Source organism: Protopterus annectens, chromosome 7.part0, assembly GCF_019279795.1.
Source record: "Protopterus annectens isolate FY-2018-M chromosome 7.part0, PAN1.0, whole genome shotgun sequence".
In the NCBI taxonomy this organism is placed as follows: Eukaryota; Metazoa; Chordata; order Ceratodontiformes; family Protopteridae; genus Protopterus; species Protopterus annectens.
Window position 1 is genome coordinate 98,379,587 of NC_056739.1, and position 21,610 is coordinate 98,401,196.

The 21,610-nt window shown below is 40.0% G+C and overlaps 1 protein-coding gene across 5 annotated transcripts in view; it reads left to right on the forward strand.

The window, feature by feature from the left end:
• The first annotated feature begins 18,785 nt into the window (after positions 1-18,785).
• The window catches only part of LOC122806256 (peptidase inhibitor 16-like), a 639,946-nt gene continuing 637,121 nt past the window's right edge, over positions 18,786-21,610 (forward strand). For 3 of the 5 annotated variants that reach the window (XM_044076525.1, XM_044076526.1, XM_044076523.1), the window contains exon 1: positions 18,786-19,092. In XM_044076525.1, coding sequence (XP_043932460.1) covers positions 18,940-19,092 — 153 coding nt within the window. In that variant the 5' untranslated portion in view covers positions 18,786-18,939. The remainder of the gene's footprint in view (positions 19,093-21,610) is intronic. The other 2 variants (XM_044076522.1, XM_044076524.1) reach the window with 2 other exon arrangements.

Genomic DNA, 21,610 nt, shown 5'->3' on the forward strand with positions numbered 1-21,610 from the left:
GCCAATGGTCTGTCCCCTTCTAAATGAGAAAGAACAATGATCTGGCAACATGGAATAAAGTTTTGAATCAGCTTTAAGAATGTTCCAATGTCTCTGTATGATATTTTTGAAACCCTGTGTATTACGTCCGTATGTGGTTACCAAACGTAAAGGTTGTAACCGGTGACAATTACTCTTATCTTTATATATTAATAAATCTTCCCTATTTAGACTAGACACAGATCTTTTGGCAAGATGTACCGAACCTGGACGATATCCCCTCTTAATGAATCTGAGTCAAATCATCTTGGGCATCAAAAAAGGATTGTTGGCCAGAGCAGATTCTCCTGGCTCTAAGAAACTGAGATTTGGGTATGTTCTGGATGACATGTTGTGGGTGGAAGCTGGTAGCATGTAATATTGAATTAAATTCAGGAAATTTTCTGAACATCCTAGATGATAGGGTGTTATCCTGATTTCTAATGATTTCTACATCGAGAAATACTATCCTTGATTTATTATAAGTCAATTTAAATTCAATCCCCCATATGTTGTTATTCAGATATTCAAGAAATTCCATGAGATATTGTTCATCAGCTTTCCACACCAACCAACAGTCATCCAGATACGGCCAGATATCCATCTCACACATGTATATATTGTGTGTGACATCATAAATCACAATCTCTTCAATATATGCCATAAACAGATCTGCATATATGGGTGCAAAAGATGCACCCATAGCAGTGCCCTGCTTCTGCCAATAGCAGAAATTATGAAAATAGAAAACATTACTTGACAGCACATATTCTGTAAGGCATACAAGAAAAGTGTTAAATCCAGATGGATATAAACCTGATCTGGCCAACCAATAATCCAACGCTTGTAGACCCGCCCAGTGTGGAATGTTGGTATAAAGAGAGGTAATGTCCAGGGTACATAATAGCCAATGGGATTGAAGTTGGGAGTTGTTGATAATATCCAAAAATTGGGTGGTATCTTGAATCCTAGCTCTAATTTGACTCGATAACGGTTTTAAATATAAAGTCAAATATTCTGAAAGTGGTTCAGTAAGGGACCCATGTCCCGAGACAATTGGTCGCCCAGGTGGATTAGTGGCATGTTTGTGGATCTTGGGTAACAGATATAAATACTGTTTTTTCGGTGACCCAACCACTAGCTGTTCTTTGACATCTTGAGTAATAATGCCTTCATCCACTGCCTTGGTTAAAAAAACATCAATTTGGCACTTAAAATGAGGAGAAGGATCCACAAGCATTCGCCGATAATATTGTTTATCACCCAATTGTCTCATAGCCTCACTATCATAGGCAGTTTTGTCTAGTACCACCACCGCTCCACCTTTGTCAGCTGGAATAATGACAATGTTTTTGTTATTAATCAATTCCTCCAGACAACATAGTTCCTCAGTAGTCAGATTGTTATAAATGACAGGAAAGTCCTTGAGATGACAATGTATGTCACGAAGGACATTTTTTTGAAATACCCTACTAAATGATTCATAGGTGGAGTAAAGGTGGATTTTTTGAATCTAAAGTCACCAACTGTATCACAAGGTGCATTGGAAACATTGCTATCAAAAAACACCTTCAAATTCAATATCGACAAAAATTGATGACATCCTGGGCCAGAGACTGTTGGAGACAAAAAACCCTGGGACAAAATTGAGCCCTTTATTTAATAATTTGATTTGTACATTGGTTAAATCAACAGACGAAATATTGTGAACATTGGAATCTAAACTTAGTACTGTGTCATGATCTTCATAAGTGTCTCCAAACTGTGTTTGGATTTTATGTTTCCTGTGCGTATCTGAATTTAGAGGGTGTGATAAGTTGTCTCTTTTGGACGTGGGTAGTCCCTCACTTGAGTGTGAATCAAATTCTCCTTCTGTATTGGAAGAATTATCTTCCCCAGATGTCCCACTTGACAAACCAGTTTTGGTCTTTAGAATGGACCTAGGCCTTTTTCTTTTTGGAGTAGATGATCTTTTATCATTTTTTTGATCATCCCGGGGTAATCTAAATGATACATTCTTGGAAGTATCATATGGTTTACCCCTATCATAATCACCTACATCACGAAGAAATTTTTTAATTTTCCAGTCTTTGAGAATGGTTTCCATTTTAGACAAATCTGTAGTAAGTTTCTTGACTTGTGTCGTGAAAGAATCACAAGCTTCAAACTGATTCGTCTGCAAACTTAAAGTGTCCAAATCCTTGATGCCCTGTTGTACCTTACGCCCATAAAAATCGGCCAGAGCATCCACAAATTGGGATGAGGCCGACTGTTGGATATGACCCCAATCCTGAATAAGCTGGTCATCAAAATGTTGTGATACCCGTAAAAGTCAGAACGAGGTCAGCTAGGAATTACACACCAACAACGGTTCCCAGCAACTGTAGGAAAAGGCATCCAACAAAGCGGCAGGTGCCCGTGGAACCCTTGCACGGCAAGCAAATAAACAGTAACAAACAAGAAAGCCAGCAAGTGTTGGTAGTAACCATATCAAAAAACATTTATTAACAAGAGGGAAGAAAACCCCCCCTCCTGAAATCCTGCTATTGTGAATACCAATAGCAGAAAAAGCTTTAAACAAAAAAGCAACAGTTCTCAAACCGGTTTCGGCTCCTCTGAGCCTTCTTCAGTGAAGTATAAAATGGAAAAACAGAGTATCACAATGTATGCACATATATATGGATTGGTCCAACTTTTTTATTTTGAAGCACGATCTGGTTGGTTTGGTTGGACCAAAAATTTTCAAATTACGAATATGGCATTGTCATCTATTATACAGGGTCTAGCATCTGACATGCATGATTTATCTGTGTTTGGTCTGGACAAAAATGGTTCATCAATTGTGACAGATGTGGCTGGATCTGATTTGGATGCACAATGTGATATATTTTTTAACAAATTGGGTAAACATATGAAGATGGTCAGGACCAATGTGTGGCATTTACGCTTATTTAAGGCATATCAACAGAAACACATCACCCCACGGGGTTTAAGGGTCAAAATACAACCCTTGGTCTCTGAAATTGATGACCAGCTTATTCAGGATTGGGGTCATATCCAACAGTCGGCCTCATCCCAATTTGTGGATGCTCTGGCCGATTTTTATGGGCGTAAGGTACAACAGGGCATCAAGGATTTGGACACTTTAAGTTTGCAGACGAATCAGTTTGAAGCTTGTGATTCTTTCACGACACAAGTCAAGAAACTTACTACAGATTTGTCTAAAATGGAAACCATTCTCAAAGACAGGAAAATTAAAAAATTTCTTCGTGATGTAGGTGATTATGATAGGGGTAAACCATTTGATACTTCCAAGAATGTATCATTTAGATTACCCCGGGATGATCAAAAAAATGATAAAAGATCATCTACTCCAAAAAGAAAAAGGCCTAGGTCCATTCTAAAGACCAAAACTGGTTTGTCAAGTGGGACATCTGGGGAAGATAATTCTTCCAATACAGAAGGAGAATTTGATTCACACTCAAGTGAGGGACTACCCACGTCCAAAAGAGACAACTTATCACACCCTCTAAATTCAGATACCGACGAGGGGGGCGGAAGCACAGGAAACATAAAATCCAAACACAGTTTGGAGACACTTATGAAGATCATGACACAGTACTAAGTTTAGATTCCAATGTTCACAATATTTCGTCTGTTGATTTAACCAATGTACAAATCAAATTATTAAATAAAGGGCTCAATTTTGTCCCAGGGTTTTTTGTCTCCGAACAGTCTCTGGCCCAGGATGTCATCAATTTTTGTCGTATATTGAATTTGAAGGTGTTTTTTGATAGCAATGTTTCCAATGCACCTTGTGATACAGTTGGTGACTTTAGATTCAAAAAATCCACCTTTACTCCACCTATGAATCATTTAGTAGGGGTATTTCAAAAAAATGTCCTTCGTGACATACATTGTCATCTCAAGGACTTTCCTGTCATTTATAACAATCTGACTACTGAGGAACTATGTTGTCTGGAGGAATTGATTAATAACAAAAACCTTGTCATTATTCCAGCTGACAAAGGTGGAGCGGTGGTGGTACTAGACAAAACTGCCTATGATAGTGAGGCTATGAGACAATTGGGTGATAAACAATATTATCGGCGAATGCTTGTGGATCCTTCTCCTCATTTTAAGTGCCAAATTGATGGTTTTTTAACCAAGGCAGTGGATGAAGGCATTATTACTCAAGATGTCAAAGAACAGCTAGTGGTTGGGTCACCGAAAAAACAGTATTTATATCTGTTACCCAAGATCCACAAACATGCCACTAATCAACCTGGGCGACCAATTGTCTCGGGACATGGGTCCCTTACTGAACCACTTTCAGAATATTTGACTTTATATTTAAAACCGTTATTGAGTCAAATTAGAGCTAGGATTCAAGATACCACCCAATTTTTGGATATTATCAACAACTCCCAACTTCAATCCCATTGGCTATTATGTACCCTGGACATTACCTCTCTTTATACCAACATTCCACACTGGGCGGGTCTACAAGCGTTGGATTATTGGTTGGCCAGATCAGGTTTATATCCATCTGGATTTAACACTTTTCTTGTATGCCTTACAGAATATGTGCTGTCAAGTAATGTTTTCTATTTTCATAATTTCTGCTATTGGCAGAAGCAGGGCACTGCTATGGGTGCATCTTTTGCACCCATATATGCAGATCTGTTTATGGCATATATTGAAGAGATTGTGATTTATGATGTCACACACAATATATACATGTGTGAGATGGATATCTGGCGTCGTATCTGGATGACTGTTGGTTGGTGTGGAAAGCTGATGAACAATATCTCATGGAATTTCTTGAATATCTGAATAACAACATATGGGGATTGAATTTAAATTGACTTATAATAAATCAAGGATAGTATTTCTCGATGTAGAAATCATTAGAAATCAGGATAACACCCTATCATCTAGGATGTTCAGAAAATTTCCTGAATTTAATTCAATATTACATGCTACCAGCTTCCACCCACAACATGTCATCCAGAACATACCCAAATCTCAGTTTCTTAGAGCCAGGAGAATCTGCTCTGGCCAACAATCCTTTTTTGATGCCCAAGATGATTTGACTCGTAGATTCATTAAGAGGGGATATCGTCCAGGTTCGGTACATCTTGCCAAAAGATCTGTGTCTAGTCTAAATAGGGAAGATTTATTAATATATAAAGATAAGAGTAATTGTCACCGGTTACAACCTTTACGTTTGGTAACCACATACGGACGTAATACACAGGGTTTCAAAAATATCATACAGAGACATTGGAACATTCTTAAAGCTGATTCAAAACTTTATTCCATGTTGCCAGATCATTGTTCTTTCTCATTTAGAAGGGGACAGACCATTGGCTCAAAATTGAGTCATTACAAGAGAGTGGGTGTAAACTTTTCTGAACCAATACAGTGGTCTATTTCAGGGAAACCCATTGTTGGATGTATTCCCTGTGGGCATTGTTCATTTTGTATTCGTGTTTCACGTACTAATGAATTCACCAGTAAAAATACCTCACAAGTTTTTGACATAAAGTTTTGGGCTAATTGTAATACTGAGTGGGTCATCTATTTGGTGACCTGCAATTGTTCTGCTTTCTATGTTGGAAAGACCTCCCGAGCTTTCCGTTTCAGAATTTGTGAGCATTTGAGTGACATTAAAAAGAAACGTATTAGCAATGCTTTGTACAAACATTGTTTGCAACATGTATCTGCTTCATACAAATTTGTTGTCATTGATTGTATCAGAAATGTAATGATAAACAGTTTTGGCAGGAATTACTTAGCTCCAAGGAGAAAAAATGGATTATCAAACTTGGAGCTTTGTTTGCACCTGGTCTTAATGACCAATTGTGAATTCTGTGTTTGGATTGGCCCATGAGTTGGACCAATCCATATATATGTGCATACATTGTGATACTCTGTTTTTCCATTTTATACTTCACTGAAGAAGGCTCAGAGGAGCCGAAAAGTTTGAGAACTGTTGCTTTTTTGTTTAAAGCTTTTTCTGCTATTGGTATTCACAATAGCAGGATTTCAGGAGGGGGGGTTTTCTTCCCTCTTGTTAATAAATGTTTTTTGATATGGTTACTACCAACACTTGCTGGCTTTCTTGTTTGTTACAATATACAGTGGTACCCATGAATATATGTGACTGGCTGTGGGTGCTTGCGTATATGACTGCAGTACCCTGATACATCTATCACTGTCTGTGGGTAGGTATAGTAGTATTTGCAGTACCTGGGGATATATACAATAACTTGTGGGTTGCATACAGAGGTAACTGCAGTTCTCAAGGATGCATACCAATTCATGCAGGTATAAACAGTAGCCACTGCAGAACCTATGGACGTATGCATCTTCCCTTGGATATATACCACTACCCCAAGGATGTGTACACAGGGTGACTGTAGCACCAGTGGGTACATATTATGAGTAGGTTAGTACAAGGGTAATTAGCAGCATTTTTTGATGTACATTTCTACTATGTATTTGTATGCACAGGGATAACTGCAGCACCCTGGAGTATATATCAATATCTCTAGGTCCATGTGTAAGTAACTGTAACTCGCAGGATATGTACTACTATCTTTAGGTATGTCGAGGAGTAAATGCAGCTTCCCTTTTTTTTTTTGTATCTTTCTCCCCCTCTATCATGCTGAACATCAAGCCTCCCCTAATGGACTTAAGTTCAAGCCTTCTCCAAAGGTGGGGAAGCTCCAGTGTGGGATTCCCTTCAGAACATCTAAGGTGACAGCAATCCAGAGAGGTCATCATCCTGGCAGGCATCAGGGATTTTGCATCTTTGCTGGTATTATGGGAAATGAGGACATTCTGCATAGTGTCTTTATTCCACTCCCTTCCATGATGATTTGGGCATATGGACTACTACATGCTAAGCCCTGCCCATCCATGCTCCTTCACGCTCTCTTTAGGCCAGATCTCTGCCTGCTTCTTCAAGCACTTAAGCCGCTAAGTAAACTCAGGTCACCTGGAACATAGTTAGGGCTTTATCCCTTCTGTGTCACTGTAGCAGGCAGTTTCTCTTTTTGTGAACTATACAGACTCATTGTCTGCATATGTGTGTAACTACAGCGTACTAAAATGTATACCATTACTTGCAGGTGCTTACAGGGGTAAAAGCAGTACCTAAGGATAAACATTACTACCTGTGGGTATCTGCAGGGGTAATTTCAATACCCAAGGTTGTATACCACTACCTGTAGGTGCATAGGGGATAAATGCAGTACCTAGGGATATATATCACATTAACAATGGGTATGTGCAAGGTTAACTGACTGCAGCACCCAGGAATATATATATATATATATATATATATATATATATATATATATATATATATATATACACACCTCTACCTTCGGGTACATCCAAGGGTGACTGTAGCACACAGGGATATATACTTCTACCTTTAGTACATAAAAGGCTAACTGCAGTGCCCAAGGATATATGCCTCTACCTGAAGACATGTTCATGGGCAACTGCATATATTCCACTACTGGTGGATGTGTACAGGAAAACTGCAGTACCCAGGGATATGTACCACTAACTGTGGATGTGCACAGAAGTTACAGCAGAACCCAGGGATATATACACTACCTGCTGGTGTGTAGGATATAACTGCAATACCTACCTGTGGGTACACAGAGAGGTAACTGCAGTACCCAGCTGTATTTATTATTGCTATGAGTATGTATGGGGGGGTTACAGTTAAAAGTTCATCTTCATAAACCCTGGTGTTCACAAGGGTAACTGCAGCACTCAAGGGTATCTACCACAATCTGTGAGCATGTACAGGGGTACTATGCCAAAGTCTGTGGGTAGGTAGCTACAGGGATAATTGCAGTACTCAGGGATATATTCTACTACACATAGATCGTAACAGGGATAATGACATCATTCTGGAATATGTTGCACTACGTGTGAGCATTTACAGGGGTAACTGCAGTCCCTGAGGATAGGTACTACTATCTACGACCCTGCACTCTTAATGTCTGTTGGTTTATGGAGGAGGAACTGCAGCACCGGTGATACAAACTAATTTCTGGGAGTGAATACAGTATCAAGTGTAGTATCTAGGGATACACAGTAGTATCTGTAGATATGTACATAGGTAACTGCAGCAAGCAGATGTGTACTATCATCTAGGATAAGGAATGAATTAACCACAGAGCTCCCATGGATGTAAACCATTGCATGAATTAAGTAGAGAGATAACTACAGCACTCAGGGATAGTCGCTATTGCATAAGATATGTACAGAGGTAACTGCAGCATGCAGAGGTATGCATTATTATTAATAGCAAGAGTAGGGGTTAGTGTAAAGTTCCTACAAATGTGAATTATTACCTGAGGTAAGTAGATAGAGTAAGTACAGCACATAGGGATGTTTGCATTGGGTAAATGCAGCATGCAAAACTATGCACTGCTGTCTGAGGCAAAAGCAGTGGTAAATCCAGAGCCCCCAAAAATGCAGACACCTTGAGAACATGCAAAACTCCAAACAGACAGTGAGTGGAGATCAGAACTGAACCACTGTGCAGTTGTGTGCTGGTAGAGATTTAAATTCCTAGTTCTGGTATTTGTAGAGCTACTTGACTTGGGAAGATACAGACGATCAAGGAAGACGGGGTCCTTAATGGCACAAAATGGGAGAAAGAGCCTATGCGAAACATAGGAAGTGGATAGAGCTACAAGCCTTTCCTGGTTGTGCAGAGATTTTAGGACAACAATCTTCTTAGTTAGGAGCCTCTGCAGCCTTTCCAGTTGTGTCTAGAAAGGTAAATACTGAACTAGGCATTGTGTTCAGTAATTGATTTAATTACGCTGCATAAAGAGGTATGTTGACTTCTTTTGCCCTGGATGATGTGCCTTTCTATATTAGTTGTGCTAAACAGAATGATTTTCTGACTCCTGTCGCTACACAATGGTCAATGAAAAGAGAATTATTAACCCAGGTTCTAAGATCCGTTACTACTTTTTCATTTTGGAGTAGAATACTGGTATACTATATAAGTGAGGGAGAGAGTTGTTTACCAAATGTGACAATAAATACTACACTTTTCCACATTTAATCTTAGCTGTTTTTCCAAACATCACTTGTCCGTGAGGGTTAGTTCCTTCTGTAATGATTAGACATCAGAGGGAGATTTGACAGTTACGCTGTATTTGCTGATATCTGCAAACTTAATTAACCAAAGGTCCTGATTCCCAGTCTAGACATTGGAGAAGTACATGACAAAACTCCCAGTACTGAGCCCTGGGGCACACCACTAGTTGATTTTATACTTTTTCAGAAGGCACTTACCACCTAAAATGTGGGTTCTGTCCTTCATCCAGTTAGCTATCTACCTTGATACCTATGGATCTAATTTATAGGCATTTAGTTTATTTACAGTGGTAGTACGGTGTATAGTGTTGAATATTTTATCCAGATCCAAATAAGATGAGTGACCAGGATGACCACTGTCTGCAGCCTGTGTTATCTTTGTACAGAAATCCAGACTGATATGGTTCTAGCCTGACAGGATTTTGATATATTTTATGAGGAGTGATGTGATATGTTCCATGGTTTTGCAAGAAAGAAAAGTCTGGCTAATGGATCTAAAGTTTCATAGGTCCATGGAAGGGTCATTCTTATGTAGGGGTGTCATTGCTGCAGTTCATTATACTTCAGGGATCAATCCAATAGCTAAGCTAAAGTTAAACAACAGTAAGAAGGACTTCAAAAGTGCATGCTTGGAGTTATTTATTAGGCATTCAGGTAAATTATCAGGTCACACACAAGTAGTTTTATTGGTTTTGGAGAGCACCTTTAGTACATGTTCTTTTATGATATTAGGAGGTGTGAATTTTGTGTATTAAAGATAATTGTTTTGAAGTAAAGTCTAGACTAAATTTGGTTGCTGGCATATTTGCTATGCCTACTGGTTCTGAGTGGGTGGTATTTTGGATAATTGCAGAGCACTGCTGGGTATTAATTCTTAGTTTCCTAATATAACTAAAGTAGGACATATAATTATCCTTGGATTTAGAAACTAATTTAAATTCATGATTTACCTACTTTGACCTGATAATAGATTTTAGTTCCTTACTGACATCCTTGATATATTCTTTAATATGAGAAATTTTACATCTGTTGCATGATTTTAAAACATGTCCCGTTTTGTTATATTGTTTATTTAAGCTGATGGACCACCAAGATGATTTATTCTTAAACTTCCCATTATATATTTGGGTCTAGTTGAGACAACTAGGTATCTGTACTTTCTGTGTGGGTAATATACAACATACAGCCTTAGGCAGCCTAACCACTCATGTCGCCTCCTCCATCCCCCCAGACATGGCTTCACTGCACAGACCATGCTTTCTCACTCTTTGGGTCAAACTATGGGAATCTCTTCATTCTTCTCTTAAAGGTCATTCCTCTCACTCTATTTTCACAAATAAAAGCACATTTCAAGACTCAGAAAATGCAACTGCTATCTCTCAAGTTATATAACGTAACCGTTTCATTCCCTTCTTCATTCGACATACCTTGCTCTGATTATTTTTGATTGTGATTACTTCAGCATGCCAAATCTGATTTCCACTCTATATATAATTCATGTGCACATTGTGTTTTTTCACTCACTTTATATATAATGTCATTTACCTATTGACTTTAATCTCTCAAGCCAACTATAACATTCACTTTGTATGTAATAGGGTCATAGGTGTGTACTAGGCTAATGGCACTGGAGCCTTTACAAGCTTAGCCCATAGGATTACACTGGCATAGTGCCACCCGACCTTAGCTCCCAGTGCCTTTGTGGAGTAAAGCCACTGGAGTGATCCCTGGGGTGAATTTTCTATTTCCCTTCCACTCATCAAGATTTCTCTTGAACAGGGCTAGTGAGGTGCTCTGTTTGACATCTATGGGAAGTCTATTCCATAGCATGGGCAGTCTCTGTGTTATGAATCTGTCCCTTCAGCACGTTCTGTTGATTGTGGTAATGAGGGTGAAGTCTCTGGAGTGTGTGGTGTGGAGGCATTGGGATTTCTTTAGATGTAGCATTTCTAACAGAGCTGGATCAGACATGGCTGTGTAAGTCAAGCAGAGATCACCTCTAAGTAGGCGATATAAGACAGAGAACAGTTGGAGTTTTTTGAGTCTGTCCATATAGGGAAAGTGTTTAAGGCCTAGGATCCTCTTTGTGAGGTACTTTTGTGGCCTCTCCAGTTGTTGCAGGTGTCTAGTGAGGTACATGCCAAATGAGGCATTGTACTCGATGATTTGCCTAATGAGGGAAGAGTAGAGGGAGACAATGACCTCTTTCTTCCTAGATGCAAAACCTTTAGTAAGGAGATCTGCCACATAGAAGGACTTTCTGACCACAGTGGCAATGTGGTGGTCAAAAGAGAGGTTGCTGTCAACCTGTGTTCCCAGATCTCTTATAACGCCTTCTGTGTTCAGAGGACTACCATCAATGTGGTAATTCATGGGAACTGAGTTTTATCCCAAAGGGGATGATGACACATTTTTTGTCATTGAGCTTAAGGCTATGGTTCTGACACCAGTCATTGGTCTCAGTGAGGTCTTTCTGTAGGATGTCAACATCACTTGGGGAGTTAATAATAGCTCCCAACTTGCAATCGTCTGTGAACTTTGTCAGCCAGAGTCCCTTCGTGTTGGCCTGGGCTACAGAGAAGTAAATACCAAACAGGAAAGGACCCAGGACCAAACCCTGTGGGACTCCACTTGTGACTAGTCGACAGTCTGACTTGGAGTCAGCTACCTTCACACTGTAGGTTCCATCTGTGAGCTAGCTTGCAACCCACCTAGTGATATAGGGGTTGATGCCTAGCTTAGTGAGTTTTTCTATGATTCCTGAGTGGGGAATGGTATCAAAGGCCTTGGCCAGATCAAGGTAGGCTATATGAACCACCTTGCTTTCATCCACAGCTCTGGTGACTGACTCAAAGAAGTCGACCAAATTAAGCAGGCATGATCTACCCTTCACAAAACCAAACTGTGTGGGATCCAGAGTTTGGAGCTTCCCTATATCCTTGTTTATTAGGTCCATGATGATGCGTTCCATAGCTTTGCATATCAGACTCCTCAGGCTAATGGGACGATAGTTTCCAGGGTCTGTAGTCACTCCTCCTTTGTGGAGAGGCATGACTGTAGCAGTGCACCATTTGATAGGGACAAAGTTTGAGGTGAGGCTGTGATTGAACAGGGCACACAGTTGAGGTGCCAGTTCACTCTGTAGTTCATGTAGAACACAGCCAGAGATATTGTCAGGTCCCACAGAAGCTGTATTCTTGGCCTTGGACAGTGCTGTTTTAACGTGTGCAGCAGTTAAACTGGGTGCCTGGCAATCTACTGTATTGTGATTGGTCCTTTGGGGGGATAAAGTTGGCACTGAATCTATCGGCCAGTATATTGGCAATATCTGTTCACTCAGTATAGGAGGTACCATTGTGCAATAGCTCAGAGCAAATCTGGGTATTGCTGTGGAGATTCTTTACATAACTATAGTTGGCCTTGTGATTGTCTTTACTATCTGCTGCAATTCAATTTTCATAGCTAGCTTTAGAGGATTTGATGAGGAATCTCAACTTTTTGTTAAGGCTGATAAGGGAGTTTTTCCACTCTTGGGACTTCACCTTATTCTGCATCAGTTTCCTCCTTCTGTTGTAGAGTTTGTTTATGGCAAGGGAACACCAGATTGGCTTCCTTTTTTTGCAGGAGGGCATCTTGGTTCTATTGGCTATGGCGGGATCCATGCATATGCATATGTGTTTGTACAGTACATTGCTGTATGATTTGGCAGTCATGGAACTATTCTCCATTTGCATGGGCGCAGTGAATTTAGCCACCTCTGTTTTTAGGAGTCCAAAGTTAGCTTTGGAGAAGTTTTTCATGGTGGTTGCCTTTGCGGGGATGGGGTATACAGCAATGGTTGTCCGTGTTAGTAATCACCAGGTCAAGGATGTTGCTACCTCTAGTGGGGGCAAGAACAAGCTGATCCAGGGCATTGGCATTAATGAATTCCAGGAAATGTTGGGCAGGTGTATTGGTACATGAGTATTTTTCCCAGTTAATGGAGGGGTAGTTGAAGTTGCCCAGTATGAGAGTGTTAGGTTGGACCCTAATATTCTCCAGGGTTCTTAGGAATGTGGAGTGTGAGTCTTGGGACATGGTTGGGGACCTATAGCAGGCTACGACCTGAATCGCTGTCTTACCAATGTTAGCTACACCTGAAGTACCTCTGATGAGTTATGTTGGGCTACCAGTCTGGAGGTGTGTGCATCTTTTATGAATATGGAAACACCACCACCTTTGGAGTTTTGGTCCAAGTTTTGAGGCCAAAAGCTGTGGAATGAGTTATAGCCTGGTAGTGCAGGGGTGCTTTCTGCTGCCTTGAACCAGGTCTCTGTTACAGCACAAATGTCGATGTTCTCCATTTTAAGGAGTGCTTTGAGCGAGTGCATTTTGAGATTTAGACTTCTAGCGTTGAGCAGCATGACCCTCAGACTGCATTTGTTTTAGCTGGTATATTGTATTTCGTCATTCACTCTGTATATAATATCATGTAACTACTGTGATTTTCCTTGGCTGAGACTAAAATGGGTCCATTGGAATTAGTGCTGTACCCCAGTTAACAAATTCAAAATAAAATAAAATACAAATAGAACTCTTTTGTATAAATATCAGCAATGTAACTGTCATGCCTGGTGATATTAAAAGTGAATTGTGATAGCTCGTCAGAGAGTTTGAGAAGATTTGTCTATTTGAAACTACTGAATTAAGAATTGCAACTATTTTAGAGATTTTGAAAGAAAAGGTTACAAGTTTATGTTCAGACAGTCAGGGATAGAGTAACCAGAGGGATGGTATGAACAAGGTCAATAATATTATGTCCTCTAGCTGATTTATTAACTACCTGTTCTGGGAAATTTGTATTTATTAAGTCGAAGCATCACTTGGTATACCAAACTTTGGAAGTAGAGATGCTCCAATTTGTTAAGAAGCAGTTAAACTCTTCCATTATATAGGTGTTTTTGGTAACAGGCAGTTCCAAACTTACATTTAGGAATCTTAAGTGGTCATTAGGGGATATGGAGGGTACCCTGTAGCAGGCTATAACTTAATATTTTATTTTGTCCAGTGTAAGTATGAGTTTACTGAGTTCAGTTTGTGGGTTTGTGGAAATCCATCTAGAGATGAAGTGGTCCTTGACAAATATGGAAGTGTCACTGCAGTTTCCCTAAGGCCTGAATGTATAGTTAAGTTCAAAACACACGTAGGGGGGAGTACTGTCATTACATTAAAACCAAGTTTCTGTAACAGCATAAACATGCATCTCTTCAAGTTTCAGGAGAGCTTCAAAATCAGGCACTTTGTTGTTAAGACTTCTGGCATTGAGAAGACTGACCTTGATATGGTCCAGTAGAGTTAGAAATGGCTACAATTATAACTGTTACATTGGGATGGCCATTAGCTGGATTCTGTCTAAAAGAGCTCTGCAGGGGGAGAGAAAGAACTTTAGCCAGTAAGTCAAAACCATGAAATGGGAAGTGCCGACCATATTTGGCGAATCAAGTTGGACTGTAAATCATCTTGTTCCATGCCATCACATACTGGCCTCCTAAGAATGACACCAATTACTAAGCCAGTTGTTGAGTGCAGTCATCTTCTCTTTACAACAAGCTATGATTCTGTGTGAAAGAAGGATTCTACTCAGGACAGATGTCTGGCCTGCACTGGACTCATGCATGGTGAGCTCCAACATGTCTTCCTGCACGTTGTATGCCTCAGGTCATTCACACCCACATGAATTACTACTAGAGAGTAATTATGTCTGTTCAGTAAGAGGAACTTTAGAGGCTTTTTGAGGACACAGGTCCTCGCACCAGAAAGACAACTAACTGCATCCCTGTCTTTGTCCAGTGTGTAGTCAGTATGCCTGACAAAAAGAGTCACCAATTACTAAGACACTACTGTTTTCAGTCATGGAATTTGAGGTAATAGATGGGTTTTTCATCTACTGCCCGTTGACCCTTTACTACATTTGAGCATGGTGCTAATGTGATGGTGGACATCTGCTAAGGTCTATTCTTCTTACTTCTATGAAGTCTCTGTAGTGACATGTTTATAACCTTATCATAAGTCAGTTTGGTGTTTTTGTGGTGAGATGTGGGTTAGTATATGATGCTTACAGGACACCTTATCAGGTGAGAGGGATGCCATGAGACTGCATAAGTACCTGCACCTCTCACAGATTGAATTATTTGTGTCAAGCAGTTGTTCATTCCCTGTGAAAATATGGAAGCCCCTACACTGCCTGAGACTTTCTTCTTTCGGCTTTTCCCAGTTAGGGGTCACCACAGTGGATCACCCGTCCACTCATGATTGGCAATGGAGTTTTACAGGGTCGAGTTGCCAGCCTGACGCCCAACCTTCCACAGTAGGCACACACATGCACACACTCACACCTAAGACCAATTTAGAGTATCCAATCAACCTAGAAAATGTCTTTGGGATATGGGAGGAAACTGGAGCACCCAGAGGAAACCCACATGACCACAGGGAGGACATGGAGACTCCGCACAGAAGGCACCCAGCTGAGGATCAAACCAGAGAACCTCTTGCTGTGAGGCGCCAATGCTAACCGCTGCACCACTGCAGCTGCCCACACTGCAAGTGCCATAAAGCTGGCAAGAGAAGGGATACAAGCAGGTTTACTTTCCATTTTGTCCAAGTGGGTCTTGGACTTAATTTAGTCTAATTGCTCAAGATATACTGTTTGTAGCATGGCAAGGCGTGGGATATGGAAGGATAACTATGCTTAGCAAAGACACAACCAATTCTAGGCAACTAAAAGCAGTATTTCTCAGCCACACACAAACCATGTGAGAACAGAGCAGCTAAATCAGTATCTACTACAGCAATAAGGAGTTTATGCTCAACTGGCAAAAATGCAGTAACCCTGAAGGTCACAGTATGCAACTTATAGGAGCCCAGCTCAAACACACTGAACCTCCAGGCATTACCACTACAATGTCAATTATAACCTTCTACTTGCTGTTCTTCAGAGCCAAATGAAGGCAGGTGTTTTTTTTACAAGTAGGGATTTTAATACTGGCAATGCTAATATAACATAGCAAAACACCATAAAAGAATTTTTGTAGAAGGGGACCACTATTTGTTCTGCTCTGTCTGAATGTAGCATCTAGCTCAGGGCAGTTGTCCTTCCCTTTGTCCTGAATATTCATAAATCTCCCAGCTGACTTAGCTTCTACTACCCATTCTGCCATCCTTTTCCCTTAGTCTACAACCTTCTCAGTGAAGCATTGCCTCCTAATTTTCAAGCTGAACAGGTTTCCATTAACTTGGAAATGATGTGCCTTTCTACTTCTCCAGTCCTTCTAAGCTATTTAATTATGTAATAGCTTCTTGTTATTTCCTTATATCCCATTCTATGCCCCTGTCTCTTCTCTAGTAAGAAGATGTTAAGTTCCCTAATCCCCTCTTTGTATGTATTCCCTACACGACTCACACTGCACTGATTATCCCCTCTGTGTATGTATTCCCTACATGACTCACACTGCACTGATTATCTCTCTCTGTGTATGTATTCCCTACACGACTCACACTGCACTGATTATCTCTCTCTGTGTATGTATTCCCTACACGACTCACACTGCACTGATTATCTCTCTGTGTATGTATTCCCTACATGACTCACACTGCACTGATTATCCCCTCTGTGTATGTATTCCCTACATGACTCACACTGTACTGATTATCCCCTCTGTGTATGTATTCCCTACACGACTCACACTGCACTGATTATCCCCTCTGTGTATGTATTCCCTACACGACTCACACTGCACTGATTATCCCCTCTGTGTATGTATTCCCTACACGACTCACACTGCACTGATTATCTCTCTCTGTGTATGTATTCCCTACACGACTCACACTGCACTGATTATCCCCTCTGTGTATGTATTCCCTACATGACTCACACTGCACTGATTATCCCCTCTGTGTATGTATTCCCTACATGACTCACACTGCACTGATTATCTCTCTGTGTATGTATTCCCTACACGACTCACACTGCACTGATTATCTCTCTCTGTGTATGTATTCCCTACATGACTCACACTGTACTGATTATCTCTCTGTGTATGTATTCCCTACACGACTCACACTTCACTGATTATCCCCTCTGTGTATGTATTCCCTACACGACTCACACTGCACTGATTATCCCCTCTGTGTATGTATTCCCTACACAACTCACACTGCACTGATTATCTCTCTGTGTATGTATTCCCTACATGACTCACACTGCACTGATTATCCCCTCTGTGTATGTATTCCCTACATGACTCACACTGCACTGATTATCCCCTCTGTGTATGTATTCCCTACACGACTCACACTGCACTGATTATCTCTCTCTGTGTATGTATTCCCTACATGACTCACACTGTACTGATTATCCCCTCTGTGTATGTATTCCCTACACGACTCACACTGCACTGATTATCCCCTCTGTGTATGTATTCCCTACATGACTCACACTGCACTGATTATCTCTCTCTGTGTATGTATTCCCTACACGACTCACACTGCACTGATTATCTCTCTGTGTATGTATTCCCTACACGACTCACACTGTACTGATTATCTCTCTCTGTAGTGTACCATTTCTATCAGTGTGACAATTTGTCTCATAAGACCTCCAAAATTCTATGCAGGATATGCTAAGTTCTAAGTGATCTTATAAGGGTCTAACAAAGGGGCATTATCACTTTTCTGTCTCTGGATCACCAGATACTATACCTTTGGGTGTACACATTAACATCTGGTTTGACTTTATTGCCATACTGTCAGGTAAGGCAGATGGTTTAACATTCCTTAAATAACAGCACATCCTTTGACTGCTCTGGGTTTCTGAATGCCCCCCCCCCATGCATATTGCATTCCTGGGTTATCATTCCCTGTATGCTTTGCCATGCACCAAGGAGGTTTGAAGACAAATGTCTGCCTCTTGGACCATGTCTCCAGCATATTAAAATCCCTTCACAGCTTTGTGCCTCCATCAGAAGATACCCACCAACACTGGTGTCGTCTTCACAGAGAGTGAGCTTGTTTTCCACACATTATGTGTGAGGGCAGAGACAAATGTATTAAATCATGCCGGAACTAGGATCAGTTCCTCTAAGATATCACTTGCTACCTTTCCTCGATAGCTGCCCCCTAAAAGAACTGTGGTCACTGACCATTGCTTACCTACACCCTTACACAGTTTATTGCAGTTCATAACCCTGCAACATCTTGTGGAGAAAACAGGAAAATATTATTATGTTGTGCATTATGATGCTTGTTACAATGTTTTAAATAAAATCCAGTACCATTTGTAAAACTTAAGATAACCCTGGGCTGTCAGCACTAGCTAATGTCTTTTTCCTTTAATAAGATCTTATTTGTAACATGTGTTATTGCATTTTATCCACAACAGTTCATATGGGAAGTCAAACAGACTTTCTTTGGCCATTATAAAAGAAAAGGAACTGTAATCAAAGTCTGTGGTTTCATGATTTGTTTTCTGGTGTTATGACAACAATGGACCTAACTGTTTTTTTTTTTTTTATGAAAATAACAGTGAGAAACTTTACACTTTCAGTGTAGATGGCAGATGTTTATACTCCATTATAGAAACATCTGTAAGCTTATATCTTGCTTCATTTAGGGTGGGGACATTTCTTATTAGATGTTCTGAAAACATTACATATAGCTTTCAGGTCCCCTCCCTACACTAAGCTAGGAGCTTCTTTCCTTACAATTTCATTATAATTAGCACAAGCACTTCTTCACAGCACCATGCTTTCCAGCAGAATTCAATTTATTTTATTTTTCTGCACTATTACAAAACGAATCTGGGGTTTAACAAATGAAGAAAAAGAAATACTTGTAGCAGAACACAACAACTTACGGTCTCAAGTATCTCCTTCTGCTGCTGATATGTTAGAAATGGTAAGTACAAACTGCTATATTTAAGTTAAAATGTAAGATTTGCATTGTAGCATCTCATCTGGAAGCAATCCATAATGAGGCAGGAATGCTTAAGCAATATAGAATTCATTAATAAAAGTTATGGTATGGATTTTAGCATGAAAAAGTCCCTTAGAGACTACATATCTTAGTTAACATTAACTGATAATGCATGTGATTTTATGAGAGGTAAAAATTCTCGTCTGGCTGAAGACGTAAGTTTTCTATACTTTAATTTTATTACTTGCCCATCACATTAGGTGATAGTCAAGGCTAGGTATAAAAGTAGACATGTGATTTGTTAGTATTATAGTTTGCAGTGTGGTGTGTGAATTCAATTCAAGGAGAAAAACATATTATGTATTGTTTATATCATAGAATTAGTGCTAAGGTACCTCCATATATTAATGCAGAGCAGAAGGCAAAGCTTTCTGGAGTCTTACATTTTAAGAAGAACAATGATTTTTTTTTGCATGTGTGTTCGTTACAGCTATTAAGGAACAGTCAGACATTGGACACAATGTAATGTGTATATGAGCAGGCTGGTAATGTGCATTAATGACATACAATCTTTGCACAAAAGCCTTGTCCCCTGTCTTCCAAATGTATGGCGTAACCCCTAACTACTGACCATGCTCAGCAGGAATGCTGTATCCCAGTGGCTGACTCTTCTTGGTTGTTTCTGTTCCAAGTATGGAAAGGGTAAGCTGATACTAATGAGAGATGAAGCCCTGACTGCAACCCATGTGTCCTGCTTGAAACACCAGCCCAGACACTAAAAGGAGCTAGACAGGGAGGGATGGAGGCAAATGAAGAGGCTAAAGTCTGCTCATCTCTCCCAGGGGGGAGGGTGGGGATTTTTGTTTCACAAGGCAAGCATGATCTATTTGATATTCCAGAGGACAGTGGGGATGACAATGAGAATCTGCTTCTGCGGGGTGGGGCGCAGTGATGAGAAATACGTTACTCATGCAGCAGGGTGACTTCTTCACACATACCTTAGCATGCCAATTCATGCAGTACGGCTGACACACAAAGATTAACTAAACTATAAGTTGTACAGTCCTGAGGGCTGCTCATTGAGTAGCAAGGCAGTATATATTCCTATTCAGTTCTGGGATTGAACAAGAAAGTGGGGGGTGATGCATGATGCTAATGTGTCGGGACAGGAACAGAGGAATGCATACTACACCACTGTCAATAAAAACTATAGAAAGGGGGGGAATATTCAGTACGATAAAATGTATTCTTATAAAATTCTTATAGAATTCTACTGGGGTATTTCCCTAAAAAACACCCTTAGGGTGCAAACCTAACTTCAGTAACAATGGAGCAGTTCCATCCGCAGTTTCAATGATGCAACATTTAAACCTCACTTTTGTAAAGAAATATGTGGTTTTGCAAGTACAAATACACACATGCACACACACACACACACACACACACACACACACACACACACACACACACACACACACACACACACACACACACACACACACACACACACACACCTTATAGCTTCCTGGTAGCTATATATGTTTTAAACTGAATGCTTTGGAAATGTGGTTTGCTACTTTCTAGTAACTACACTGGTGTTCACATGATATTCCATACAAGTGTCCCTAGCTCTACAGAACACTCAGATTTTCTTATAAAATCTTCATAAGACTATTGAAAACAGTCTTATGATGAACATTACTTGAATTAAAACCATTAAAATGGAATAGAGGAATGCATACTACACCACTGTCAATAAAAACTATAGAAAGGGGGGGATGCTCAGTACGATAAAATATATTCTTATAAAATTCTTACAGAATTCTACTGGGGTATTTCTCTAAAAAACACCCTTAGGGTGTAACAATCATCTGTTAACCTGTACTTACCCAAAATGGTTTTGTTATGAAATGTAAAAGATAGAAATACCTCTTTTTTTAGGAAATAAGCACTATTTTAATTCTAATGCTATGAAATTTGTCAGTCAGAAGAACACATGCATAAATGTTTGCTGTAAACCAAACAGCACAATCCAAAGAAGCCTAATATTATATAGACCTTCTGGCTGTACCTGAGTTTATAGGACTCAAACACTTTTAACATTTGTAGCAACTGTCTCAGGAAAATATGTCACAACAGTCAGTTATAATTCAACAGTAAGGCACTAAACATTCTACCTACAATTCAGAAATTATTGACTACCAGACTGCCTACTAGGTTAGCTGACACAGTATGCGGTTAACCTGAATTGGCATCCCTCTCATCTCAAAGCTGAGAAGCCAAAAAAGAAAGAAAAACAGGCAAAAGAAGCAAAGCTCTTCTACCCTTTAGCATCCTGTTTGGAAATATGTGACAAGCAACTTGCTACAGTTTAAAGTACCACACACACTGAGCACATTAAATCAGTATTTGCATTAATTTATGTAGCCACACTACCCGACAGCTTCATAAAGCAAGACTTGTACTGCACTCCTGCATCATTGGAACCAGCTGACTGCAC